Consider the following 27,373-nt stretch of genomic DNA (forward strand, 5'->3'; position numbering starts at 1 on the left):
CCTCACAGCTTTACTTCTGCCAGTACCTCGTCCCCTACCTTCCAAACTTTACAGAAGCTATCCTGCGAACCTTGCAGGACTAGCACTCCTCAAAGAAAGAATATTGCGGAGACATGGCTTAGCCACAGCCTGGGGGATGTTCCCAGAATGAGATTTTCACTCTGCAGTGGAGTGTGCGCTGCTATGAAAGTTCCTGGCAGATTAAAACTGTTTGCCGGACCGAGACTCGAACTTGGGACCTTTCCCTTTCGCGGGCAAATGCTCTACCAACTGAGCTACCCAAGCTTGATGGGGCGCGAGTCGTCCTTGGGTAGCTCAGTTGGTAGAGCACTTGCCCGCGAAAGGCAAAGTTCGCATGTTCGAGTCTCACAGTTTTAATCTTCCAGGAAGTTTCAAGGGTAAAACTATTACAGGTGCATATTATGCATCGTTGCTGGACTGTTTGAAAACCGAGCTACAAGAAAAACGCCGGCGGTTGGACCGCAAAAAGTCCTTTTTCATCACGACAATGCATCAGCACACACCTCAGCAGTTGTGGTCGCAAAATTAATGGAAACAGGATTCCCACTCGTTTCACATCCCCCCTATTCTCCAGACTTGGCTCTCTCGGACTACTATTTGTTCCCGAATTTGAAGAAATGGCTGGCGGGACAGAGATTTTATTCAAACGAGGAGGTGATTGCTGCAACTAATAGCTATTTCGCAGACTTGGACAATTCCTAGTATTCGGAGGGGATCAACAAATTACAACAGCGTTGGGCGAAGTGTATAAGTCTAAAAGGAGACTATGTCGAAAAATAAAAAAAGTTTACCCCAAACGTCCCTCGTAAAGACAACTCATTTTTATTACAGTGGTCTGAGTGTGATCATATATTTAGAACGTTTCTTTATTTAAATACTGTTGTAATGTAATAGTTTAGTGCGGGACGTGGTCAAGTTGAGTCCAATCTTGTCTGTAGGTCTTAAGAACGATGTGTGCCGCGCTGTTTGAGGCACCATGCCACGGATTGCGTGGCCTCTGCCGTCGGAGGTTCGAGTCCTCCCTCGGGCGTGTGTGTGTGTGTTGTTCTTAGCATAATTTAGTTTAAGTAGTGTGTATGTCTAGCGACCCATGACCTCAGCAGTTTGGTCCCTTAGGAATTCACACACATTTTAACATTTGAACGATGTGTTTTTGGTGGTAATGGCTTCAGCCAGTGGAAAAGCAGACACTGCTGAAGTCAAGTGGAGGCGGACACTTTTTCAGGGTGCGTTTAAGGCAGCGATTCGGGACGCTTTTACGTTTGTGCTTGAAGAAGGCAGACTGCCTGTGGTAATGAATGTTATGTGATCGTGTAGGTGATAAAGCTGTTATAAGACTTTAATTTTTGAGGGCAGTTTTACGTGAGATGTTGAATACTGAGGGGGCACTTTGAATTCTGGAAAAAGGCAGACCTGTCTGAGCTGATGTGAGTCACTCGGTCCTGTATTCTAGGCAGTGAACAACCGCTACAATGCTCTTTTGCCAATTCCAGTACAGAAATGGAATAGACAGAGTATGAGTCTCCACTCTTCATCTCACGTGTGTTAATTTGTAAATCATCACGTTCAAAACTGAATTATTTTGAACCATGAATTTTTCTCGTGTTGTGATCATGAAATGGACTTAGTTCTCCCGCGTCTATGCTGACTATTCAGCTTGGGGATTCTGCTACCATTCTCATACCGCTCTCAACGCGACTTCACTGCATTTGATAAGGCTATTTCCTGTCCGTATTTTAACTGGGAATCGTGCAACCACTTTCCGTTTATTTGAGATGTAGTTTCTTGAATAAACATTTAACGTAATCCTCTGTCGTCTACATCAATTACAGAGGTTAGAGTAGAATCCTTTTTATTAAATTACTCGTGTATCTTTTATTTTATGTTTCTGTGTATTTTATGAATTCGCAATTCTAGCCAATGCATAAACTATTGTACTGCAGGATCGCAGATACAGATTATTTTTTGCAGCGACTTAGCTCCTGCGCATGAAAGCAGACGTGTGCTGTTCGCCTCTACGATATTATCAAGCTATTCCTTTTTTAAACAGTTACCTATGGTGCAAGCAACATCAGGTAAATTTGCCACTGGTTTGCTCGTTTGGAATGCTGTTTAGAGAGCAACTACTCCGCAGAAAATTGTTAGGTGACGTTGCAAACTACATAACCGTTTTAAAAAAGAACTACTGGAGTTACAGGACAACATACCAACTTCGTGTGTATTTCTTTGGATACGTTGTATTCTGTCGGATCTACGTGCAGTGCAAAAGCGCTGTGTGAGAGACAGAAGAGGAATATTTATCAAATCCACTGCTAGGTGGTGTCGGTGGCAAGATCACACAATTGTTCTTAGCATACCATTAAAAACAAATGTGTGGTTGTTTTAACACCATTAGAATATAGAACAGTGAAAATTTAAAATAGCCTTGTGTCGTCTTCTTCTTTGTCTTCTGATAGTCACAGATTAGGTCTATCTACCACTTCTGACCTCACATCCGTCAATTAACTCACCGTCCTATGTTCCTTTAGGTTTGTATTGTGAGAGCATTTTTGGAATCATAGTTTCTTCCATTTGTTCCAGATATTCATTCCAGTTTTCTTCTGTTTTGTCATTTACTGCAAACATATTCTATATGTCTAATCTTTTCGTTATGAATCCTTTTCAACTTAATACAATCTTTGACTGATTGTCTAAATTTCATTTCAGCCGCCTGCACACATCTAAAATCTTCCCCATTCATAACCTAAATTTGACTGCCATACAGTAGAACAGGTACAGCCAACACCTTATAAAATATCATTTTTGTGTCTGTTCATGTATTTTTTTAATTTTTTGCATCTAGTGCGACATACAATCTGATCTTTCTGTAATTTAATAATTATTTGCACCCTTATCTTCGTTAAAAGTAATGTAGCTCCCTAAGTGACTGAAGTCCTGAACCTGTTCCAAAAATTTAATCTTCAGTTAGAGCGTTGTTTTATTCTGGATATTTCCAATGGAATATTCAATTAGGTATATTTTTGTTCTGCATAGTTCCCATGGAATGCCATTGTCTTAGTTTTATTTACTGCTATCTTAAAATTACAATACTTTCCAATTAAGTTTAAAAGATGGATTGATTTTCCTAGTTGAGGTTTTGCCATTTATACAATATCGTCGTCATATAATAGTAAGTTAACATTAAATAATCCACGTAAACGTTAAAAGAGTAGGCGATAAAGTACACAGGACTCTCATACCTCTGTTTATTAGAGTATTCTCTCCTGTGTAACTGAGGACATCAAGTGCAGTGGAAGTTCCACTGCACAGACTGTTAATGCAGCTTAAGTGATTTGGGCATCGATGGTTCTCATAATTATTCACAGGATCTTTCTGTACATCCTTATATAATACGTTAAAATAATCTGTACGACTTAGAATGTATGTACACAGTAGTGATTTTCTTATGATAAAAAACGTTCGATAAAGTGTACGGCAAGTGGATAAAACTATACATAAAACCATTATACTACAGTACATGAAAAATAAGGATATGTGGTATCATCAGTTTTCTGCTATATCAGCAGGTACTTTGCGTCTCCATTTCCTGTAATACAATGCTTCCTTCTTAATGGTACTGTATGTTTTGCCGTTCATCACATCGTCCAGGATCTGAAATCTCTTCCTTCCTCGCCTCTTCTTTCCTTCCATATGCCCTTCCAAGAATGTTTTTATAAGCCTTTCCTTCTTTCTTAATATATGTCCAATACAGTTTGATTTACTTCTGTTTATGACATCTTTGCTCTCCCACTCTCCTCAGTACTTCTTCATTTTGCACTCTCTCCACACTTCTTATTCCTTCGATCATAGCTATGTCCACATTTCAGAAGCTTCCAGCCTTGCTTTATCTTTCTTCCGCAGTGTCCACGTTTCAGCATCATGTATTAGAATACTCATACAACACTTCATTAGCCTTTTCCTCAGTTCATTGTCCATATTTCTGCAGAAAATTCACCTTTTCGTATAAAATGCTTTCTTCACCATGTTCTCGTTTTAATTGTTCTGCTGTCCTTCCACTCACTTTCTATCCTGCTTCCGAAGTATTTAAGGCTTTGCACATGTTCTAACTCTTCTCCATTCAAGTTTATCTTTATCTTTTTACTTCCTCCTAATGCTATTGCATTTGTTTCCTTTGTATTGATTTTCATTCCGTAACTGATACACAAGGCTATTAAACATCAATAGGCAGATTAGCTGTCGACAAATGCTCTTCCTGGAGACTGCTAGCTCCGTGCTGAGATCTACCTAGTTGTTTACTTGTGACGTTGATAGAGCCGCACCTCGCTTTCGTGGTACCGTCTGCAGATTACTCATGAAGAATATATACCTGGTGTATCACATTCAGTGGCGAAAACTGACATTGGTAAAGGTATACAATAATAGTGGCAATAACGTTCCAGGAAACTCAAGTCCGCAAAGCAGTCGTTCGCGAGATAATTGTGAATGTGTGCTTGCGGGTTGTCACAGACTTTAATTCGAAATAATTCCCTCGTCAGTACAAATGCATTTGAAATACAAACTTTAAGATCTAATTTGGTTCAATTTCACCTGTAATCTACTTACAATTTACTCTCCACTCTGCAACAGGTCCTTTAGAAGAACTTTTCGTTAGTTCATACATATTATAAAATTGGATATATACGTGTGTGTGCGAGTGTGTGTGTGTGTGTGTGTGTGTGTGTGTGTGTGTGTTCCATATGTCCTGTAAACCACGGAACCGTTTTCAACCAAACTTGGTACACGTTTCCTTTACAGTCAGGCAGCAATCGCTGTGCGGATGGGTTAAGAACCACATACCTAACATAGTTAAGATGATATGACGTCACAAAGAATAAGATGTGTATAAAACTGCAACATCGAGCATGACGTTTAAATGTACTTCTTATGTGCTACTAACTGTATTCGGCCGGCCGAAGTGGCCGTGCGGTTTAAGGCGCTGCAGTCTGGAACCGCGAGACCGCTACGGTCGCAGGTTCGAATCCTGCCTCGGGCATGGATGTTTGTGATGTCCTTAGGTTAGTTAGGTTTAACTAGTTCTAAGTTCTAGGGGACTAATGACCTCAGCAGTTGAGTCCCATAGTGCTCAGAGCCATTTGAACCATTTTTTTAACTGTATTCGCAATATATTTCTTAGGCAGTAGCCACATACGCCGCCAAATGTTCGTCCAAAAGTATACAATGCTACCACTCATAGTTAAGAAAATATGACATATAAACACCGATATGCGTGAAGAACTGCCACATTGTACATGCCCATTAAATTTGTTACTTTTTTCGACTAATTACATTCTCAATACATGTTGTAGACAGTGTTCACATATGCCGCGGAATGTACCTAAGAAATTTTATTGTTGGGTGACACATGGCTCAAGAGATATGACGTCATAAACACTGAAACGCATGAAAAATGCCTCCATCATGCATGAAGTTTTAATACATTTATACCTTACTACTGAGATACTCGTACAGACGAGACAAATTAAGGGAATTTCTGACATGTAGCAGCACTTTTGACAGCTTTCGACTGTGAAGTGCAAACGCCTGTAGGCGAAAACCATAGCTGTTTACGGAGCTGTGAAGAGGTATTTCCATAGGGATGTTTACAAAATCGCGTTGTAGATACGCGAAGCAGATGCGCCCAGCGTACTGAAACTGTCCCGGATCACGTTTGTTAATTTGGATACTGTAGTTACACATTTGTACATTACACATATTTCTTTGTACCGGTACGTTTGTTTCATAGTAAACAGGTGTTTTCGAGAGTACATAGAAATGAATGTTTTTTCATACTTCACTACGAATAAAGCAAATTTTTCGTTTGCGTTTGCAATTGAAAACGCAAAAAAAAACCGGCTAATATCAGGTCTGTCAGCTATTTTCGGAAAAAAAAGATTATCAATGGAATAATGATTTTACTTGTCAGCAGCATACTAATGCTTCCTCCAACACTACGATTGTGATGTTAATAGTGTGCTGGCTGTGACTGCAAGAAGTCTGAAGAATCACGTGCATAAGTTGATTAAAAACATAAATGTATTTCTCTTGAATTCAGACATAATTTTTGTTGACCAGGGGTATGGCCATGTCTTGTAAAAGATTCGGGTTCAGAGGTTTTCAATGACAATTTGTAAATAAAGTGTTGACTTAGCTCTCGTTATTTCATTGCCTCCAACTGTGTCAGATTTACAAACTTCCTAAATGAGTACAAGATACACATGCACCGTATCTAGAAACCAACAGTACAGGGTGTCAGCCAGTCAAGGAATATTTTTAAAAAATGTATTTCAAAGGCCCACTCAAACCTTAACAAATTTTATCCCAGAGCAACTTACGCTGTGCCTACGTGATACAAGTTGTCTGTCTTTCAGAACCGAGTTAAAGCTGTTGACAAGAGACGCCTTGAGCTTTAGGCTGAAAGTGCTAGTGAATTCATGCCATCGGTTTTAGCCAATAGTGTGCATGGGATACGGGGTCACGTGTGTGGACTCTGGAGCGTTGCACAGTGCAGAACACGGTTGCCTCTCTCTCTTGTGATCCAGACCTCGAGCAGAACGGACGTCCATCTTGGGAGGCGGAGCCTCTGGCTCTGCATTCCATGGAAATGTGTGACGAGGGCCTCCCGTCGGGTAGACAGACCGTACGCCTGGTGCAAGTCTTTCGATTTGACGCCACTTCGGCGACTTGCGCGTCGATGGGAATGAAATGATGATGATTGGGACAACACAACACCCAGTCCCTGAGCGGATAAAATCTCCGACCCAGCCGGAAATCGAACCCGGGCACTTTGGATTGACATTCCGTCACGCTGACCACTCAGCTACCAGAGGCGGACCCTGCATTCCATGACCGGGCACCAACATCAATTAACATGAACCGCCTCCCCTTCCGTTGTCCACTTCAATCTGAACCCGAATCTTTTACAAGACACGGCCAAACCCCTGGTAAACAAAAAATATGTCTGAATTCAAGAGAAATACATTTCTGTTTTTAATCAACTTATGCATGTGATTCTTCAGACTTCTTAAAGTCACGGCCAGCACACTACTAAGATCACAATCGTAATGTTGGATGGAGCATTAGTATGCTGCTGACAAGTAAAATCATTATTCCACTGATAATCATTTTTTTCGAAAATAGCTGACAGACCTGATATTACCCGGGTATTTTTGAGTTTTCAATTGGAAACGCAAACAAAAAATTTGCTTTGTTCGTAGTGAAATATCGAAAAAATTTCATTTCCATGTACTCGCAAAAACACCTTTGATACTATGAAGCAGACGTACAAAGAAATATGTGTAATGTACAAACGTGTAAGTACAGTATCCAAATTAACAAACGTGATCCGGGACAGTGTTAGTACGCTGGACGCATCTGTTTCGCGTATCTAAAACGCGATTTTGTAAACGTCTCTTCGGAAATACCTCTTCACAGCTCCGTAAACCGCTATGGTTTTCGCCTACAGGCGTTTCCACTTCGCAGTCGAAAGCTGTCAAAAGTGCTGCCACATGTCAGGAATTCCCTTAATTTGTCTCGTCTGTACGAGTATCTCAGTAGTAAGGAATAAATGTCATCCAACAATAATTCAGTTGTTCGAGCTCCTAGACTGGCCTAAACCTAGTAACGTCCGACCCTAGGCGCGCCCCTTGTATACCGTACATTGAAATATATTCTCTTCATTTTAACTAATTTCCTATTCTGTCATTTAACGGCAGCCCTTGATGGCCACTTACAAGTCCTGACCGCTCGTCCTCCTGTACATTGTCGTTGTAAGCAGAATCCAACACCCTTCTTCCCCCTTCCCTGCCCATGTACACAACTAATATGCTCATAGCATGAACCTAAAAGGAGACACTTTAGGATATGTGATTTCTTGTTTCGTCATAAATGTTAAATAAAAATGCTTACACTAACAAATATCAATCGAAAGTGTTACGTATGGAGCGGGTCAGGTGTTCATAGACAGCTATTTGATTAATGGGAGCCGGTTTCTTGTTTGACAGAATCGGTTCAACGCCCAACTGAGGCATCTTGGATTCTTTTGATGGTTTGGGGGATGGGACCAGCTGTAGAGATGTTGTGAACACAAGCGGTTCTTTTTTAATTCTTTCAAGTTTAGCGTCAGCTCCTAATATTTCCACTTGGTATGACAGGCGAAACAGACAGCTTCTGGCACATCCATAGTGCCTGGAAGTGGCGCACAGACTAACATATCTGGCACGCCGGGCGCTAAGTCGACTCCTGGACCACAGCCCGGCTGGGAGCTGTGATGGCTGCTGCAAGCAGCGACGCCTCTTAGGCTGTGGCTCGCGTCCTGGTGACGTGATGGTAGGCTGGGCTGCCGTGGAAGGCGAAACGTGAATCGTTGGCTGTGGTGTTGCATCAAGTAGCGGCATGCACGAGCGACAAGGGGCTGATGAGTCGTCCGTTCGTGCCTTGGAAGCGGTGGGGTGTTGGTTGCCGCGCTTGGGCGTTCAGCCAGTGGCCAGTGGACAACCGTTTGGAGTCCGGCAGCATCGTAATTGCTTCATGGCTGCGCCAGTATATCTCGTGGCAACAATCGACACTCTGCGGGCGAAGCAAAACAGCCCAGCCAAACCGATAACAGCCTACTCGGCTGGACTGGAGTTCAAATGCAGCTGCTCGATGCGGACTTTATGGAAAGGCTGCGTTTTTGTGTGTCATCGGAGAAAGGTACATGACAGGGTCGGTGAGCGATGTCCATGTGCAGTCTCGCGGCTGTATAGCAAACTGCAAACACTACACGGGGGGAGGGGGGGGGGGGGGGGGCTGGTCACTGTCTCAGATCACTGGTACGTGGAAGTGGTGGCACAAAAGCAGTTGGCCTCTGCTGAATTGCTGTATCAGCAAGGGCGTCGTCCAGCAATGGTCAGTATGTGGGTCCTGCTGCTTTTTCCATAGCTCTGGCGGGGTCTGTTGTGTCACATGTATTTGTATGAAGTTAGGTGTTCTTCTTCGGGTAATTTTAATAAAAATTAATCACAATTAGTGTTATATTGACTTCAGTTGCACATTTGCCAACATTCGTATGTAACAATAACTTAACCAGTTTCCCCAGTTAGGTGGGGAATTTAATCGAAAACTTTACATTTCCAGTACTCTTGTACTAACTGAGATGATACTTCATACTGAAACCAGTTTTGGCTCATAACCACACACTTGCCATTATAATCAATCAAGTTTCAATTTTATTTTACTGACAATAAGTAGTCTTAACAGTTTTCAAAATACACTAAGAGAGTATTGATACCGTTATTTTACATCAAACGCCCCAAATATGAAGTTCAGAAAATTATAAGGTATTGATAATGCTGAAGTAATTTCAAATAATACAAATTTTTAAATACGGTACATTAAACAAACGTAAGCAAAAGGCTGCTAGTTATCATCACATTATGGTTCAGTGACCTCTAAATTCACTTAGAACGTTAATTTCTTTATTTTGAAGTACATATACAAAGTTGTAATTGGTCTAATATGAAAGCACTGCGTACAAAACAAACTGGAAACTTAAAATAGTAAATTCTGATGCCACAAGAATAATCTGTGACTGAATAATCGCTAGTAAAAAAGATGATAAATGTAAATATAGAGTGTAACAGCACCATGAAATTTCAGATACACGACTTCAATGCAAGTGGCAAATTTGTATCAATCACTAGGGATTCACCATAAATCAGATTTTCACTACTAAATAAAGGTGCTAGAATACCCAGTTCCATTACAGGTTATACCTATTAAAGCAGATATTGAAACGTAACCCTGATAATCATAATGAAGATTGATTCACTGTGGTCCGCCACGAATTCTTCTCTTGGCTAACGTCTTTATGCTTCATGATCACTTGCACTCTACAACTTCAATTACTTGTTGGATTTGTTTCAATCACTGTCTTACCCTACAGGTTTTACACTCTACAGATCCTTCTAGTACCAAGGAAAGTTATCCAGGATGTCTTAACAAATGTCCAATATCCTGCTGCTCTTTCTTGTCAATGGTTTCCATATGTTCGTTACTTTGACTGTTCCGTAGAGAACCTCTTCATTCCTTATCATTCCACCTAATTTTTAACATACTTCTGTAGCACCACATCTTGAACGGTTCGATTCTTTTCTTTTCTGGTTTTATCACAGTCCACTATTTACTACCATACAATGTTGTGCTCCAAATGTACGCTTTCAGATGTTTGATAGTAGTAGACTCTTTTTGTCCAGGAATTCCATCTTTTTCTGTCCTAGTCTGTTTTTTATGTCCTCCTTGCTTCTTCCGTTGTGCGTTGCTTTGCTTCCAAGGCAGCAGTATTCCTTTACTTCCCCTACTTTCTGGTCCCCAACAGTGATACTAAGTTTATTGCTAATCTTACTTCTGCTGCTCCTCATTCCTTCCGTATTTCTTCTGTTTAGTTTCAATTCATCTTCTGTACTCATTAGACTGTGCTTCCCGTTCAACACATTCTGTAATTCTCCTTCAGTTTGACAGAGGATGACAGTAACGTCAGGCAACATTATCTTTGACATCCTTCCGTCCTTCATCCCGAATTTTAATCGCACTCTTGAGTCTTTTATTTCCATCATCGTTTCTTCAATGTAAAGATTGAACAATAGGGGCCAAAGATTATACAAAGTAGTGTTAAAGTTATAACGATGATCGCGATGTCCTTCATTTGTAATGAAAAGTAAGGTACAATTGGTTAAATGAGACAAAAATTGGTAAACACTGAAAATTTATTAAGAGCTGTATCTTGCCTAGCATTAATCCTTTATCGAGGGCATCCACTGTTTTCACGATTTGCCACATTTGTTTTAACTTTCTGGATGGATCCACTTCCCGTCGCTGCAGTTGTCAATTAACCTAATGGATGTCAACCGTATAAACTTTGTTCTGTTTGAGCGTATTTTAAATATTTGTATACTGTATTTTCTAAACGGGAGGTTCGGATGTTGGGGAAGCGCGGGAGGGGGGGAGTGGCCACAGTTTATTATCCCTCCCCCACAATATAAGTTGCCATCGCTCCCACTTTTAACAAGCTACAAGTGATTCCGATTTTAATAATAACAACAACAGAATTATAAAAGTTGTTTTAATATAATAATGTGCTTACATCAATGATTAGTACATCACTTCAGACACAGCTTCCTAGCATCATTTGAAAAGTATTCGTGCAGTAATTTGAAAAGTGCAAGCGTCTTTTAATTACTTTAAGAACTATAATAATAACAAACGTTCACAAATTTGACAACTTCATTACGTAAAAAATCTAAGTGTACCCTCACCATTACCAGTCTTTCACTTAGCACTAATTTGTGAATGTTTAAATGAGGGAAAGGCTGATTCTTTCAGTCGTTTTAGACAGCGTTCGGGTAAATCAATCTTCCTTTTTTTTCCCTCAGTAGAGAGTCTTCCTCCCCCCCCCCCCCTTGCCCCCCCTCCCCCTTGTCATGCCTCTCTCAACTTCTTGTTTTTAGCCTTTCTACTTGTTGACTCAGGAACCGTGCCGGATTTGCCGCTGGCAGCAAGTATGATTAGTCGGTGAATGGACACCTTTTCCTGGCTGAAATAGCTTTCAGAGGCCGGTGAGGTCTCAACCCAATCCACTTGACTTAGCCCACAGGAAAGGCGCTGATAAGTACCAGGTGTAAATTGTAATTGTCTACAATCCCTTGCCATTTTCGACAGTCTTAGTTTTCATGCTACTTTGTTCTCCGAAAGTTAAAAATTTTAAAATTAATTTGCGTAAAAACATAAATATTTTTAGTAAAATGGTCTTCCGAAGGAGGATAGGGGGTGTGGGAGAGGGGGACACAGATATCATGAACCTCATACCGACCTCCTCCACCTCTGGATACACGTCTGGACGTTTCTCACATATTTTACCACACAAACCCCTCGATATAACAATGACTATGCACATTGAACAAATTGTGCCTGGGATATAAGTTCCAATATACCTGGTCAAAAATAGTAGGTTGTGGTGAGCTACTGTGATGTCCACACAATCCGAGGAACATGGGATATCCTCGTAAACACAGCTCAAACAGCCTACAAAAAAAGTAAATTGTCGTGTATTACGTTCACCTCGGCCTATCATCACTTCCCCAAATATTGCGTTGGGGCAGTCTTGGAGAGAAATTGCAAAATGTGCTGCTGGGCACAAGGGCTGAAACCACATTTTTATCACAAAAGACTGATAATATTACAATTATACACTCCTCGAAATGGAAAAAAGAACACATTGACACCGGTGTGTCAGACCCACCATACTTGCTCCGGACACTGCGAGAGGGCTGTACAAGCAATGATCACACGCACGGCACAGCGGACACACCAGGAACCGTGGTGTTGGCCGTCGAATGGCGCTAGCTGCGCAGCATTTGTGCACCGCCGCCGTCAGTGTCAGCCAGTTTGCCGTGGCATACGGAGCTCCATCGCAGTCTTTAACACTGGTAGCATGCCGCGACAGCGTGGACGTGAACCGTATGTGCAGTTGACGGACTTTGAGCGAGGGCGTATAGTGGGCATGCGGGAGGCCGGGTGGACGTACCGCGGAATTGCTCAACACGTGGGGCGTGATGTCTCCACAGTACATCGATGTTGTCGCCAGTGGTCGGCGGAAGGTGCACGTGCCCGTCGACCTGGGACCGGACCGCAGCGACGCACGGATGCACGCCAAGACCGTAGGATCCTACGCAGTGCCGTAGGGGACCGCACCGCCACTTCCCAGCAAATTAGGGACACTGTTGCTCCTGGGGTATCGGCGAGGACCATTCGCAACCGTCTCCATGAAGCTGGGCTACGGTCCCGCACACCGTTAGGCCGTCTTCCGCTCACGCCCCAACATCGTGCAGCCCGCCTCCAGTGGTGTCGCGACAGGCGTGAATGGAGGGACGAATGGAGACGTGTCGTCTTCAGCGATGAGAGTCGCTTCTGCCTTGGTGCCAATGATGGTCGTATGCGTGTTTGGCGCCGTGCAGGTGAGCGCCACAATCAGGACTGCATACGACCGAGGCACACAGGGCCAACACCCGGCATCATGGTGTGGGAGCGATCTCCTACACTGGCCGTACACCACTGGTGATCGTCGAGGGGACACTGAATAGTGCACGGTACATCCAAACCGTCATCGAACCCATCGATCTACCATTCCAAGACCGGCAAGGGAACTTGCTGTTCCAACAGGACAATGCACGTCCGCATGTATCCCGTGCCACCCAACGTGCTCTAGAAGGTGTAAGTCAACTACCCTGTCCAGCAAGATCTCCGGATCTGTCCCCCATTGAGCATGTTTGGGACTGGATGAAGCGCCGTCTCACGCGGTCTGCACGTCCAGCACGAACGCTGGTCCAACTGAGGCGCCAGGTGGAAATGGCATGGCAAGCCGTTCCACAGGACTACATCCAGCATCTCTACGATCGTCTCCATGGGAGAATAGCAGCCTGCATTGCTGCGAAAGGTGGATATACACTGTACTAGTGCCGACATTGTGTATGCTCTGTTGCCTGTGTCTATGTGCCTGTGGTTCTGTCAGTGTGATCATGTGATGTATCTGACCCCAGGAATGTGTCGATAAAGCTTCCCCTTCCTGGGACAATGAATTCACGGTGTTCTTATTTCAATTTCCAGGAGTGTAGTTTTAACCATGAGATAATTTTTTTTAAACATGGAAGCACTATTACTGAACATATGAATCCACATAACTGTAACTGGAAGTAATGAAAGTTCTTAGGGTGGCGGAAACAGCAAAACGTCATTCACAGACACAGTCAAACAATGATTCATGACATTCTGCCAAACTTTTTAATGTATTCTTGTATGGACACACAGACTGACAGCACTTTCATTAATGTAGTTGTATAGCAAGATTATTGCTCCACTAAATATAGCCAGATTCTGACCAAGTCTACCGTCAATTGTTGGCGTTCCCACGAAATTTCACTCATTGTGCTCACAGAAAGCACGTTAAATTGTTGAGAATTAATGTTATCTCCATAAGTTTAATTATACTGTGCCATGAATTACCAATTCACGCACCGTAGTATTCCTGCCTCGACTGGCCCTGGCGCCAGCATTGGTGTTGCGTCGTGCCACGGCAAAGCGTGCCTGGAACAGTAAAATACTGGCGCACAGCGCCAGAAGGCGTGGAGCGGCGTGCTGTTTCAGCGAGGAACATACCAAAAACTGAGCCCACTGAAATTTACACCCTGCGATATTTACACCCAGAAAGGGTCGAGGAAGGGTCCGCTAATCCCCTTACCTGGCAGGTAGAAGAGCTGAGGGGACGCTATCTAGAGGTTCCTAAACTCGCATTTCCAAGCCGTACTACACAGAACGCTGTGAACCGAGAATGTCAATGTTAATAGTGCATCAACAGCTTTCTATAAGAAATCGATACACGTTACAAGACCTTTTTTTCTAGCCATTTGATCGAAACTTCAGAAACGGAACTTCCCGCGATTATACAAAAATCAGTTGACAATTATCATGAGATTTTTGAAGACGGTATCCTTGCACAGATTTCAAGACTAAGAAGATTTTTCCGAAACTGTTCCTAACTTTATTTTGGCGCTAAGATTTTTATTAACTTTGTGTGTTTTGATAGCGTTATGCACCAGAATTCTTTTTCACAAAAGTCAAATTAATTAAGAATTATTTTGGATCCGCTATAACTCAAGCTCAACTGTTTGATTTATCAGTTAGTTAATAAAACATGGAATAGCTAAAGATATCGATACTGATAAGACAGTTTCAAAATCTGAAGCCGAAAAGAAGGAAGAAATTCTAAGCTACGTGCTAGTCACCTGTCGCGAAGAAGTTCTGCGGCTACTTGTTCTGCTTCCTTAATATTCAGTTAAAGTTTGTTTTATTAAATACGTTTTATTTATTCGTTTTCATCCATAAGAAATCGTTTACGAGTTATTTAACATTATACTATGATTATGTAATCACGTATATGGGTAAAACTCCTACAGACAAATGTTTTATTTTATGCTTTTGTGATCACAGCAAATATCACCAAGACATTCAGTAACTTTTAAATAGTTCGTGAGTCTTACCTTTACGTCATTAAAGTATGCGTAGTGTCTTAGAAGTTTTATAAAGTCAACATCAGCGAGGCAGCCTAGTGGACTTGGCTTCAGTGCGGGTGGTTGCTTTCTGTCAACATGGGCATCGTTCCTGTCTCGAGAAGAAGACGGTACTTGGCTTCATGGAACCGAGAAACACAGAACAGGGCTGTTAGCCACAGTGTGATTTCGGCTACGTCGATTAAAGGAAGTCGTGCTTTTTTTGGTCAGCACGGTTTTGTAGTGCAGACGAGTGTGATTGGGTCGGCCAAATTAAATTACCGAGAGATCACAATTTTCAAATACTGTGCGGCCGCTGTAGGGTGGTGTATTAAAGTTTGAAAAATGAATTTTTAATCTCTTCCTGTTGCTGGTAGTCACTGTTTTGTTGTTCTCAGTTATTGTGTCCAGCAGAGGGTAACTTGGCCTGGTGTTTTCGAATGGTGCTTCTCGTTCTCTTGTAACTGCTTGTGAAGTGTTAGTAGGGTGTTGGTGTTGGTTGGATACATCTTAGGCCTTGGTGTTCTGCATTAAGATACATTATTGTCGGTTTTCTTGTTCTCTTTCTACTGTTGTTTTATAATTATGGGTAGAATATGTTTTACCCCTTTATTGTAAGATTGGTCAAATTCAATGGGACAGATTATTTTATTGTGTATCCTATTGTGTTAGATATAACGTTTTGCATTTTTGTTCCTAATTGTCTTACTTTTCGAGGGAGGGGGGGAGGGAACGAATGGAAAATGAGTACTGAGTTCGCTACTTGTAATGCTGAATCCTAAAATTCGCTCTCCCCCTCCCTCCCTCCCTCCCTCCCTCCCTCCCTCTCTCTCCCTCCCTCCCTCCCTCCCTCCCTCTCAAACACACACACACACACACACACACACATACACACAGAAAGAGAGAGAGAGAGAGAGAGAGGGGGGGGGGGGGAGAGGGACAGAGAGACACGCGCACACAAACGCGTATTACGCAGCATCCACGCTTACATGCGCAATCTCCATTGTTTTTCGTTGCACCCATGTTCACCACAAATGTCCATTCCACTTGACAATCAGCTGAACTACTCTGACGACAATCCTAAGCATGTGCTCTTAACTGTGCCTATAGAAACTACAAAGACCCATCTAAAACCTGTAGAAGTGAGTAATAGTAAACGTGGAACACCTTGATTCTATCGACCATTCGTTCAGCAGTTCACTTAACACCTGAACAGTTTTGCAGAAGTTGGCAGAATTTGCAATTACTGCAGCCTGGCTCTTTTTGGTTGGTGGATAGCTATGTCTAAATAAGACGTGGAAATGCCCCCCTTTTTTTATTTTAGAGCCGCAGCGTCATCCTGATTTTACTCTACATGCTGATATTTCCCCCCATGTCTCAAGTCTGCAAGTCCATAAAATACCACAGTGTTCATGCGGAATTTAATTCTCGTTTTTTCCGTTTTGTACTGAAAAATTGAATCAGAAGGGACAGTTTTATTTTTGCCACCATTTTAGCTGCCTGTCTGATAAAGAGGAAAGGAACAACAAACGGAGAAACAAAGTATTCGCAAATGGGGAATTTTGTGGGATATGTTGCAACCACACGTGCCAGAAGTACATTTATCACACGGTCCATCCTTAAATAGAACGAAAAAATTCTTAAAACGTGTGACGATAAAAACCGGGAAAGAAAAGATCGAAGCTTTCGAGATATGGGGCCATAGAAGGATATTAAAAATAGGTGGACATAAGATAAAAATCTGTTAGGAAAGCAACTTGTGGCAAACACTGATAAGAAGAAGGGTAAGGTTGATAGGACACGATGTTGAGAATTAGGTGCACAAGATTTTAAAAAATGAGGTACTCCGCAGAATAAGTTAAGACTGCTAAGTGTGGAAAACGCTGATCAAAAGAAGGGATAGGATGATAGGACATTTGTTATATCAAGGAATAACTTCTTTGGCACTTGAGGGAGCTGTAGAGAATAATATCTATAGGGGAACAGAGACTGTAATATATTCAGCAAATAATTAAGGACGTTGGTGGTGCAAGTGCTACTCCGAGAGGAAGGGGTTGCCGCGGGGCCGCATCAGACCTGTCAGAAGACCGATGGCTCAAAAGTAAAATCATTTTAGCACACACTTTGCAGTGGCGCACAAATTACAGACCTACGTCTTCGACCATGTAGTTGTAATTAACACCTTCAAAAAAATAAAATTTCGTATTCTTAATTTCGGGCAGGAGAAACACGTGAAATAACGACAAAAACCTTGTGCTTTTGTGATAGATTATCTTAAATGCATGTGTAACAGCTAAAATGGAATTAGCTGCAGAAATAAATGTTTCAACACTCCAAAAACGTTTCATTGTCTACATATGACAGTCTGGAGAATGTGAAATCCCCAAAATTGGCGTTTTTTTTTACAAAAGCTCCAAATTTAGCGCCGTTTTCAATGCGGGATGCTAATAGCAGTTTCCATCACGAAACTTTATCTCGAACCTGGCAGAAAATCCAAAGATATTCTGGTAGCATGTAAACAATACCAGCGACAAGACACAATCAATACTTTCTCTGGGCGACAGCAATGGAAACAATGTCGATGACAGTGCTGCAAAAGGAGAGTTACAAAATACAGCCTTCTGAAATTCTTTCACCAAAGAAGACGAAGTAAATATTCCAGAATTTGAATCAAGAACAGTTGGCAACGGAACTTAGGAGTAGATATCCTTGGACTAGTGAAGCAACTTAACTCCATTAACAAAAGCAAGTCTTCACGTTCATATTGTATACCAGTTAGGTTCCTTTCGGAGTACGCTGGCGTAATAGCTACATGCTTCGCAACCATTTACAACCGCTCGCTCGGCGAAACATCCGTACCCAAAGACTGGAAAGTAGAACAGGTCACACCAATATTCAAGAAAGGCAACAGGACTGATCCACTTAATTACACGCGCACATCATTAGCGTCATATGAGGCAGGATTTTGGAGCATATATTGTGTTCGAACATTATAAATCACCTCGAAGAGAACGGTCTATTGACACACAGTCAACAAGGATTTAGAAAACATCGTTCTTGTGAAACACAACTAGCTCTTTACTCACACGAAGCGCTGAGTGCTATCGACAAGGAATTTCAGATTGATTCCGTATTTCTGGGTTTCCAGAAGTCTTTCGAAACCATACCTCTCAAGTGGTTTGTAATCAAATTGCGTGTTTATGCAATATCACCTCCGTTATGCGACTGGATTCGCGATTTCCTGTCGGAGAGGTTACAGTGGTAGCAACTGAAAGGTCTTCGAGTAAAACAGAAGCGATTTCTGGCGTTTCCCAAGGTAGTGTTGTAGGCCCTCTGGTGTTCTTTATTAACGATATAGGAGACAATCTGAGCCGATGTCTTAGGTTGTTTGCAAATGATACTGTCATTTATGGTCTAACAAAGTCATCAGAAGATCAAAATCAATTGTAAAACGGGTTAGATAAGATAAATGTTTGGTGCAAAAATTGGCATTTGTCCCTAAATAAAAACTGTCGACCAGAAACGCAGACGTGTTTGTAAACAAACAAAACACTACTTAACTTTGTTGTTCCGTGGTGATAATTAAAACTTCACTATAGTAGATTCTGTCACCATCACAGAGCTAAGCAAAAATGTTACGCGGGTGCAGAGCAATTCAGGAGGGAGTATTTCAATAAAATGTTCTCGATTAATTTTCCATATAGAAGTGTGTTACAATCCGAACTTCAGATGTAGTGCGAAATTCACGCAACAGGTTAACAAAAAGCTAATTATGTTACGAGTCTGTAACAATATTTAGCCAGCATTTTTTTTTCTTAGTCGTGCTTTCGGGAAGGTAGTTTCTGTGGTATATGACTAAGCATTTGTGGACACGATTATATGGGTGACACCTGAGTAGTGCTTGTTGACATTTCGCGAGGTGTCCACGAAGTAGGTTCTTGTCACTGCAAAGCGGGACGCTGCAACAGTCAGACGTGCTAACTGACGGCTGGCGTGACGCGAGCAGACGCCGGCAGGAAGACGCTACTTGGGACCACTCTAAGCAGCTGCATCATCTCGCCTGACGCTGACAGGCAGCTGGAAACACTGTGCACTTTCTCTTACGCATACCCACCCGTACACCGCCATCTACGTCGACATATACACTGAAGCGCCAAAGAAACTGGTACAGAGATACGTAAACGGACAGAATACGGCGTTACGGTCGGCAATGCCTATATAAGACAAGAAGTGTCTGGCGCAGTTGTTACTACTTCTACAATGGCAGGTTATCAAGATAAGTAAGTTTGAACGTGGTGTTATAGTCGGCGCACGAGCGATGGGACACAGCATCTCCGAGGTAGCGATGAAGTGGGGATTTTCCCGTGCGACCATTTCACGAGTGTACCATGAATAGCAGTAATCTGGCAAAACATCAAATCTCCAACATCGCTGCGACCGGGAAACAATCATGCAAGAACGGGACCAATGACGACTGAAGACAATAGTTCAACGTGACAGAAGTGCAACCCTCCCTCAAACTGCTGCAAATTTCAACGCTGGGCCATTGTTCGATACAGTTTCCCACAGTCGTTTAATGAACAAAGTAAGAGCGTAGCGTACGGACTATCAGACCAATTATGTGATTGGATTGAAGAGTTCCCATATAACAGAAAGCAATGGAGAGAAGTCTTCCGAAGTAAGAGTGATTTCAGGTGTGCCGCAGGGGAGTGTCGTAGGACCGTTGCTGTTCACAGTACACATAAATGACCGTGTGTATAACATCGGAAGTTCACTGAGGCTTTTTGCGGATGATGCTGTAGTATATCGAGAAGTTGTAACAATGCAAAATTGTACTGAAATGCAGGAGGGTCTGCAGCGAATTGACGCATGGTGCAGGGAATGGCAATTGAATCTCAATGTAGACAAGTGTAATGTGCTGCGAATACATAGAAAGAAAGATCCCTTATCATTTAGCTACAATATAGCAGGTCAGCAACTGGAAGCAGTTAATGCCATAAATTATCTGGGAGTACGCATTAGCAGTGATTTAAAATGGAATGATCATATAAAGTTGATCGTCGGTAAAGCAGATGCCAGACTGAGATTCATTGGAAGAACCCTAAGGAAATGCACTCCGAAAACAAAGGAAGTAGGTTACAGTACGCTTGTTCTCCCACTGCTTGAATACTGCTCAGCAGTGTGGGATCCGTACCAGATAGGGTTGATAGAAGATAGAGAAGATCCAACGGAGAGCAACGCGCTTCTTTACAGGATCATTTAGTAATCGCGAAAGCGTTACCGATATGATAGATAAACTCCAGTGGAAGACTCTGCAGGAGAGACGCTCAGTAGCTCGGTACGGGCTTTTGTTGAAGTTTCGAGAACATACCTTCACCGAGGAGTCAAGCAGTATATTGCTCCCTCCTACGTATATCTCGCGAAGAGACCATGAGGATGAAATCAGAGAGATTGAAGCCCACACAGAGGCATACCGACAATCTTTCTTTCCACGAACAATACGAGACTGGAATAGAAGGGAGAACCGACAGAGGTACGCAAAGTGCCCTCCACCACACACCGTCAGGTGGCTTGCGGAGTATGGATGTAGATGTAGATGTAGATGTAGAAAACAAGCATCAGCGTGCGAACCATTCAACGAAACATCATCGATATGGGCTTTCGGAGTCGAAGGCCCACTCGTGTTCACTTGACAACTGGAAACATATTGCTTGGTCGGACGAGTCTCGTTTCAAATGGTATCGAGCGGATGGACGTGTACGGGTGTGGAGACAACCTCATGAATCCGTGAAACCTGCATGTCATCAGCGGACTGTTCAAGCTGGTGGAGGCTCTGTAATGATGTGGGGCGTGTGCAGTTGGAGTGATATGGGACCCCTTATAACCCTACCTCTAGTATTGTAATTTAGTATGCTTTTACCTAAACAACAGAAAAAACTGTCTCTATGTTGTCATGTATACTACAACCCAACAGAACAAATAGCCATGTTACGGAAAATTTAGTTTAGTTTCCAAATAAAGCACACTATGGGAGAATAGTCATCCAGCTGAAGCCACTCATTGACGATTAGATACCATAGAGCTACGGATCTGTAGGGATGTTGACATCTACGTTCCAGTTGCAGTTCGAAATAGACCCAGGCATTTTCTATGGGATTAAGATCGGGTATTTTAGAGGGCCAGTCGAGAGGGAGTGGGGTGCCTCAATGTTCGTCAAACCAGGAATGGACGCGTGCTCTCCTATGGCCACGGCTGTCTGCGTATTGGAAGTGTCCACAGCACACTCATGACGAAGATGCAAAAGGAAATGAAACTTGCTGTTCGTGAACTTCTCTCTCTATACGTATAACAATGTGTGTATGTATATTCAACATCTGCTCGTAAACGGCTCGGTTTCAGCCAAACTTGATACCCATGTCACTTGTTATCTGGAAAGCAGCACTGTGGTGGTAAAAACCACTTGCCTTTCATAAGAAGGGGGAGAAGTGAAGAAGCTTAACGCACCGTTCGAAGATACCCAGTGGTAGTCATTCAGCACGTTACACATGATTGCAAACTTTAACGAAACATTTCCTCGCCTCCAACCCCCCCCCCCAAAAAAAAAGTGAAAGGAAAGACGTTTATCGCGTATTACATTTTTGCTGTTCACGCAGTAAAACTGCCATATCAGGCGTGACATTTTAATATATTACTTCTTTACCACTAATTCTATTCTCAATACATTTCGCAGACAGTATTCACAAACATCTCTGACTTTACTTACAAAATTTATCACTGTAGGACACGTAGTCCAAAAGATACGACGCGCTAAACACAGAGATGTCTGTAAAGTTATGTTTTCTTAAAACGGCAAAGCACCCAGACTTTACTCATCCCGTGTTTGATAATGAAAGCACTTAGCGACTTCGAACGAACTTTGAAAGTAATTTCAAACCTTTTCCAACATCTTTCTCGCTTACTTCGTTAACGTCAAATACTTAACACATTTACTCACTTGTAAACCAATGAGACGTTTGAAGCTGTTTTATACAAGGGAGTTCAATTCTTTGAAGAACCGCGAGTCTACTGGTTACTTACTATCTGGAAAAAAGCGTTGTGAGATAAGAACTGCTCACATCCCTTAGGGATAGGAATGAAAAAGGACTGACATTGAAGCGTAACTCAGGAACATCTGGAGCAATTTCGACCAAAGTTGCTAGGTATTTTACTTTATCTGTATAAAAATACTGCGGAAGTAAGAATCCCCAATGCCGTTAGGCCTGGGGGTGTGCATGAGAAGGGGATGACGTAAAAATGTTCAAAATGACGTCCTTTCCTTGACTGAATCTGCCAGATTTGTTCGTGTATCAACGTGGAATGTCCAGTGCGTTACAAGGAAATGTATACCATTCGCATTCATGTGATACGGCTAAAAAAAGTGGCCGTGCAGACTTTAGATCATACCATAGTTTCTTCATTTTATGTCTCTTTCTGTGCTTCCAGTCATCGTCCTCAGTTTACCTAATAACTCTTTTACTTGTTCAAAGTCTTCGTCGTTAATTAGTACCATTTCCTTTATTAATGGCAGATAATACATTATGTTAACTTTAGTGTTGTTGATTTTAAGGTGTATTTTCAAACTTTTTCTGTAATCATTTCCACTCATTATTCAAGTTTATTTGGACCAGAAGCACACTGTATACTTTGACAAGGAAAGCGAATATAGTACATAGACGTTTTGAGAACGCATATAGCTCCCTCTTTTTCTTGATACATAATCTCTTTGCTTGACACCTCTTTCAATTCCGAATTTCCCATTATCCCAATGAAGTGTACTAGAATTGATGCATACATTCTTCAGTACACTAAAATTATTAGAATAAATTCCTTGTTTCTCAAAGGCTATTAGCACATATTTTGTTGGGACTGAATCAGAAAGCTTTCTTAAAATGTATGAATACAAGTTATAGTGGTAGTGCATATTTATGGCTCTGGTCTCTAATTTCATTCAGGACCTGCAGATAGTCCACTGTACAATAAAAACCAAACAGTTCCTTTGCCTGACAGAAATTCAAAAAGTTTTCCCGTATGTGGTCGGTTTTTGTTTTAGTGAATGTCATACACTGCAGTGGTTGACAGGTCTATAATGGTGAGATCAGATAACAATCACTGACTGCCTCTTCGCGACTGTAAGGGGGAAAAATTACTTCCAGCGATTCGTATTCCATACAGTTCTGTCAACACATCCAGTTACTCCATCTGTTATTATCAAAGCAAGCGGTTCAAAACAGGTTCAGACATTGATCACGTAGTCTTAACTTTACTGCAGTTGCGTGACGCTCATATTACGCAGTCACGGTGAAAATTTCTCGGCCTAACTCGCAGACGGTGTAATAGCGACAAAATTTTGTTTGTGTTGTATTGGTAAATATTGTTCAGGTGTTTCATAAGTTTTTTAAAAAAATTGGCCGAAGTTAAAGAAAATCTACTTCGTCACCAGTAGTTAGAAAATTGATGTTAATGTGGCTTATCTTCAAAAATTGCAATAAAAAATTAATCTGGTATCGGACAATTCGTGGTTAAAGATTTATGAATTAGCTGGCATTATACGATTAACAAGAAATATTATGAGGAAGGTACTTTCAAGAAGAGTCCCGTGTTTTCTAAAATGCTTTAAAAACGCATTATAAGCTATCTTAAGTGCATGCTATCTTGCAGGTCTGAGGGATCCAGTACCACAACGTTCGCTGGCGAATCTGTGTGGAGATCTCAACAAGGGTCTGCTGCCCAAGAATCCAATGGGGCAGAGCGTCTATGGTTTCACATATCCCTTGTAAGTACACTAAATTCTATAACAGAAATATGTATTGCATATTGGATCATCTAAGTGGCTCCGTTTAAAGACTAATTTTGCTCTCGTATTTCCAGTGATTTTTTTTCCGTGACTGAAACTGATTTTGTTTGCTTGGCACACTTTGCCTCCAAAAAAAGTTTTCTTCCCTAGTACGGCATTACAGAATACCATTGTTCTGTTAACAGACACGAAGTTGTCTATTTCCAGTCTCAATGATCCACAACATATTTATTCTACAAAATAATATTAACCACATAAATATGCCATCACTAACTTTTTCGAAGTGTTATGTGTGCGTAATATTTCACTAGCCTCTGCGCGTGATTGTGCAATAACATTGGAGGTAATAGTGAACATGCTCAAAGATAAAACTACAAAAACGCAAATCAGAGGAGGTATTAAAACTGACAAACATAAGCGACAATTATTATAAAACACTTTAAGTCTATATCATTCTGTTCCATCTGCCAGTTGTTTATGGTGAAAAATTCGAAACAAAGGCTCGTTTGTTAGAATAAATCAGTTCGTGCTTACAACAACACCAATAAATGGAAAGCGGATACAATAAGTGTAATACGTTAATTGTGTTACAAATACACTGGAGAGCTAAAGCATTATGGCCGCTGATGATTGCGAGATTGAACGCCACCTGGTAGAGATGCGGGCACATGACGTAGTAAGGAAAGTATATAGTGTGCTAAAGAACAACATTCCGTATTTTGTGAACCAAAACAAGAAAAAAGTCCCGTAAACGTGGCCTCTAAAATGCATTCGTTATACGCATATAGGTACTTGGTCGTCTTCGCTACTACGAAACATACGAGTTTGCCGGAACACTAACTGGTTCCATTGGGACTAATGTACGCGCTGCCCTTACCCTGTACTGTGAAAACGTGTTACACAAACCGTACTAACAGATGTTTACCGTGTGTTGTAGCCATGGGAAATAACAAAGGAATGTGTCCCTATTTATTTACTAGTACATTCTGTAGGTCGGTCGTCTTAGCAAAGAGCTTGCAGTAGTGAAGATGAACAAGTGTTCGTAGCTCTGGAGGTATGCGTTTTAGATCCCCGGTTTACCTGATAGTTATGTATTGATTTGGTCTGTACCACCACCTCTCAAAATATGAAATACTTTTTTAATACCCTGTACAGGCCGATAGAGACGAATGGAGAATCATACTAGCGAAGATAAGGATCGCAAATGCGGGAATCCGGTAGCATAAGCGACTTTGACAAAGGGCAGACTGACAGCCTGGTACATTGGGAGTAGCAATTCGGAAATAGTGAATCTGGTTGAGTCTTCGCGTGTTACTATCGTGAGCATCAATGGGAAGTAGTTGAAACACGGTGAAACCACGAGTGGGCGACAAAGTGTCGGACGTCCATACCCCATCACAGAACGTGAACACACGAGGCTTCCTCACTCAGTAATGAAGGACAGGCGTCGATCTGTGTGGCAGATCTCACGACAGAGTACATCGCTGGTGCAGTCACAATTGTCTGGGAGTACAGTGTCCGGCGCACGTTGTAGAACATGGGTCTCCGCAACTGACGACCTCTGCGTTGTACCGTGTTGACAAGCGACACCGTCAATTACGACTGCAGTGAGTAGGGGATCGTTGAGATAGGACCGTGGAACATTGTAAACGTGTCGCGCGGTCGGAGGAATCACATTTCTTGTTATATCGGGTACAATATCGTGTCCACATACGCCGCCATCCAGGCGAACGACTGTTCGAAACACGTAGCATGTCACGAATGCAGGCCAATGGGGGCAGCACTATGCCACGAGGAAGATTTACCTGGAGTTCCGTGAGACTTGTGACAGTAATAGAAGATGCTATGACAGCTGTGAACCACCTGCATTCTACCTTCAATATTTTTTTAGATAATGGGTCATTTACAGAAAAAGCGTAGTTGCGAGATACTGAGATTCAAAAAAATTTTTAGATACAAACTTTTATACAGATTTCCAGTTCTGACTCTTTGATGGACTACAATTGTCCTGACCCATTACCTGTGTCCTCTTCAGTGTCACAATCGCCATCTCTTGCCTCCTTCTTTTCGTTTTTGTTTCTTTTCCCATTTACTGAGCAGAAAACTCTGGCCTACATGAAGCACATCCAGTTCTGCCCTAATCTCGCCCTTACCTTCTTCAGAACCTTCAGTCTTTTATAGATTCCATCATCAAAAGTTATTACAGCATGAGATACTGCTAACTTTAGAGTCATGAGGCCAACAAAAACATTTTTAGGCATACGGTACCACGCAAACATTACTGAATGAATCTTTCACATTCTAGGTCTTCCGATACAAAGATTTCTTTAGTACATCCGGATTTACCAAATCGTTGAATATAGGTTTAATTGCCACCATTCTTGCCAAAAGTGAAAGGTAACCAGAAAATTCAGTTTCCCTACATTTACAGCATGACTACACGAAGCCCACGCCTACTACAGTAGTACAAGTTTATATGCCTACTAGCTCCGCAGATGACGAAGAAATTGAAGACATGTATAATGAAGTAAAAGAAATTATTCAGATAGTGAAGGGAGACGAAAATTTAATAGTCATGGGTGACTGGAATTCGGTAGTAGGAAAAGGGAGAGAAGGAAACGTAGTAGGTGAATATGGATTGGGGCTAAGAAATGAAAGAGGAAGCCGCCTGATAGAATTTTGCACAGAGCACAACTTAATCATAGCTAACACTTGGTTCAAGAAACATAAAAGAAGGTTGTGTACATGGAAGAAGCCTGGAGATACTGACAGGTTTCAGATAGATTATATAATAGTAAGACAGAGATTTAGGAACCAGGTTTTAAATTGTAAGACATTTCCAGGTGCAGATGTGGACTCTGACCACAATCTACTGGTTATGAACTGTAGATTAAAACCGAAGAAACTGCAAAAAGGTGGGAATTTAAGGAGATGGGACCTGGATAAACTGACTAAACCGGAGGTTGTACAGAGTTTCAAGGAGAGCATAAGGGAACAATTGACAGGAATGGGGAAAAGAAATACAGTAGAAGAAGAATGGGTAGCTTTGAGAGATGAAGTAGTGAAGGCAGCAGTGGATCTAGTAGGTAAAAATACCAGGGCTAGTAGAAATCCTAGGGTAACAGAAGAAATATTGAATTTAATTGATGAAAGGAGAAAATATAAAAATGCAGTAAATGGAGCAGCCAAAAAGGAATACAAACGTCTCAAAAATGAGATCGACAGGAAGTGCAAAATGGCAAAGCAGGGTTGGCTAGAGGACAAATGTAAGGATGTAGAGGCTTATCTCACTAGGGGTAAGATAGATACTGCCTACAGGAAAATTAAAGAGACCTTTGGAGAAAAGAGAACCACTTGTATGAATATCAAGAGCTCAGAAGGAAACCCAGTTCTAAGCAAAGAA

General features: G+C 41.8%; 1 protein-coding gene across 1 annotated transcript in view; it reads left to right on the plus strand.

The window, feature by feature from the left end:
* The window catches only part of LOC124798354, a 391,600-nt gene that overhangs the window by 266,404 nt on the left and 97,823 nt on the right, over positions 1-27,373 (plus strand). The window contains exon 3 of the mRNA XM_047261716.1: positions 23,835-23,949. Within this exon, the coding sequence (XP_047117672.1) occupies positions 23,835-23,949 (115 nt within the window). The remainder of the gene's footprint in view (positions 1-23,834; positions 23,950-27,373) is intronic.

The sequence above is a fragment of the Schistocerca piceifrons genome, chromosome 5 (genome assembly GCF_021461385.2).
Source record: "Schistocerca piceifrons isolate TAMUIC-IGC-003096 chromosome 5, iqSchPice1.1, whole genome shotgun sequence".
NCBI classification, from domain to species: Eukaryota; Metazoa; Arthropoda; class Insecta; order Orthoptera; family Acrididae; genus Schistocerca; species Schistocerca piceifrons.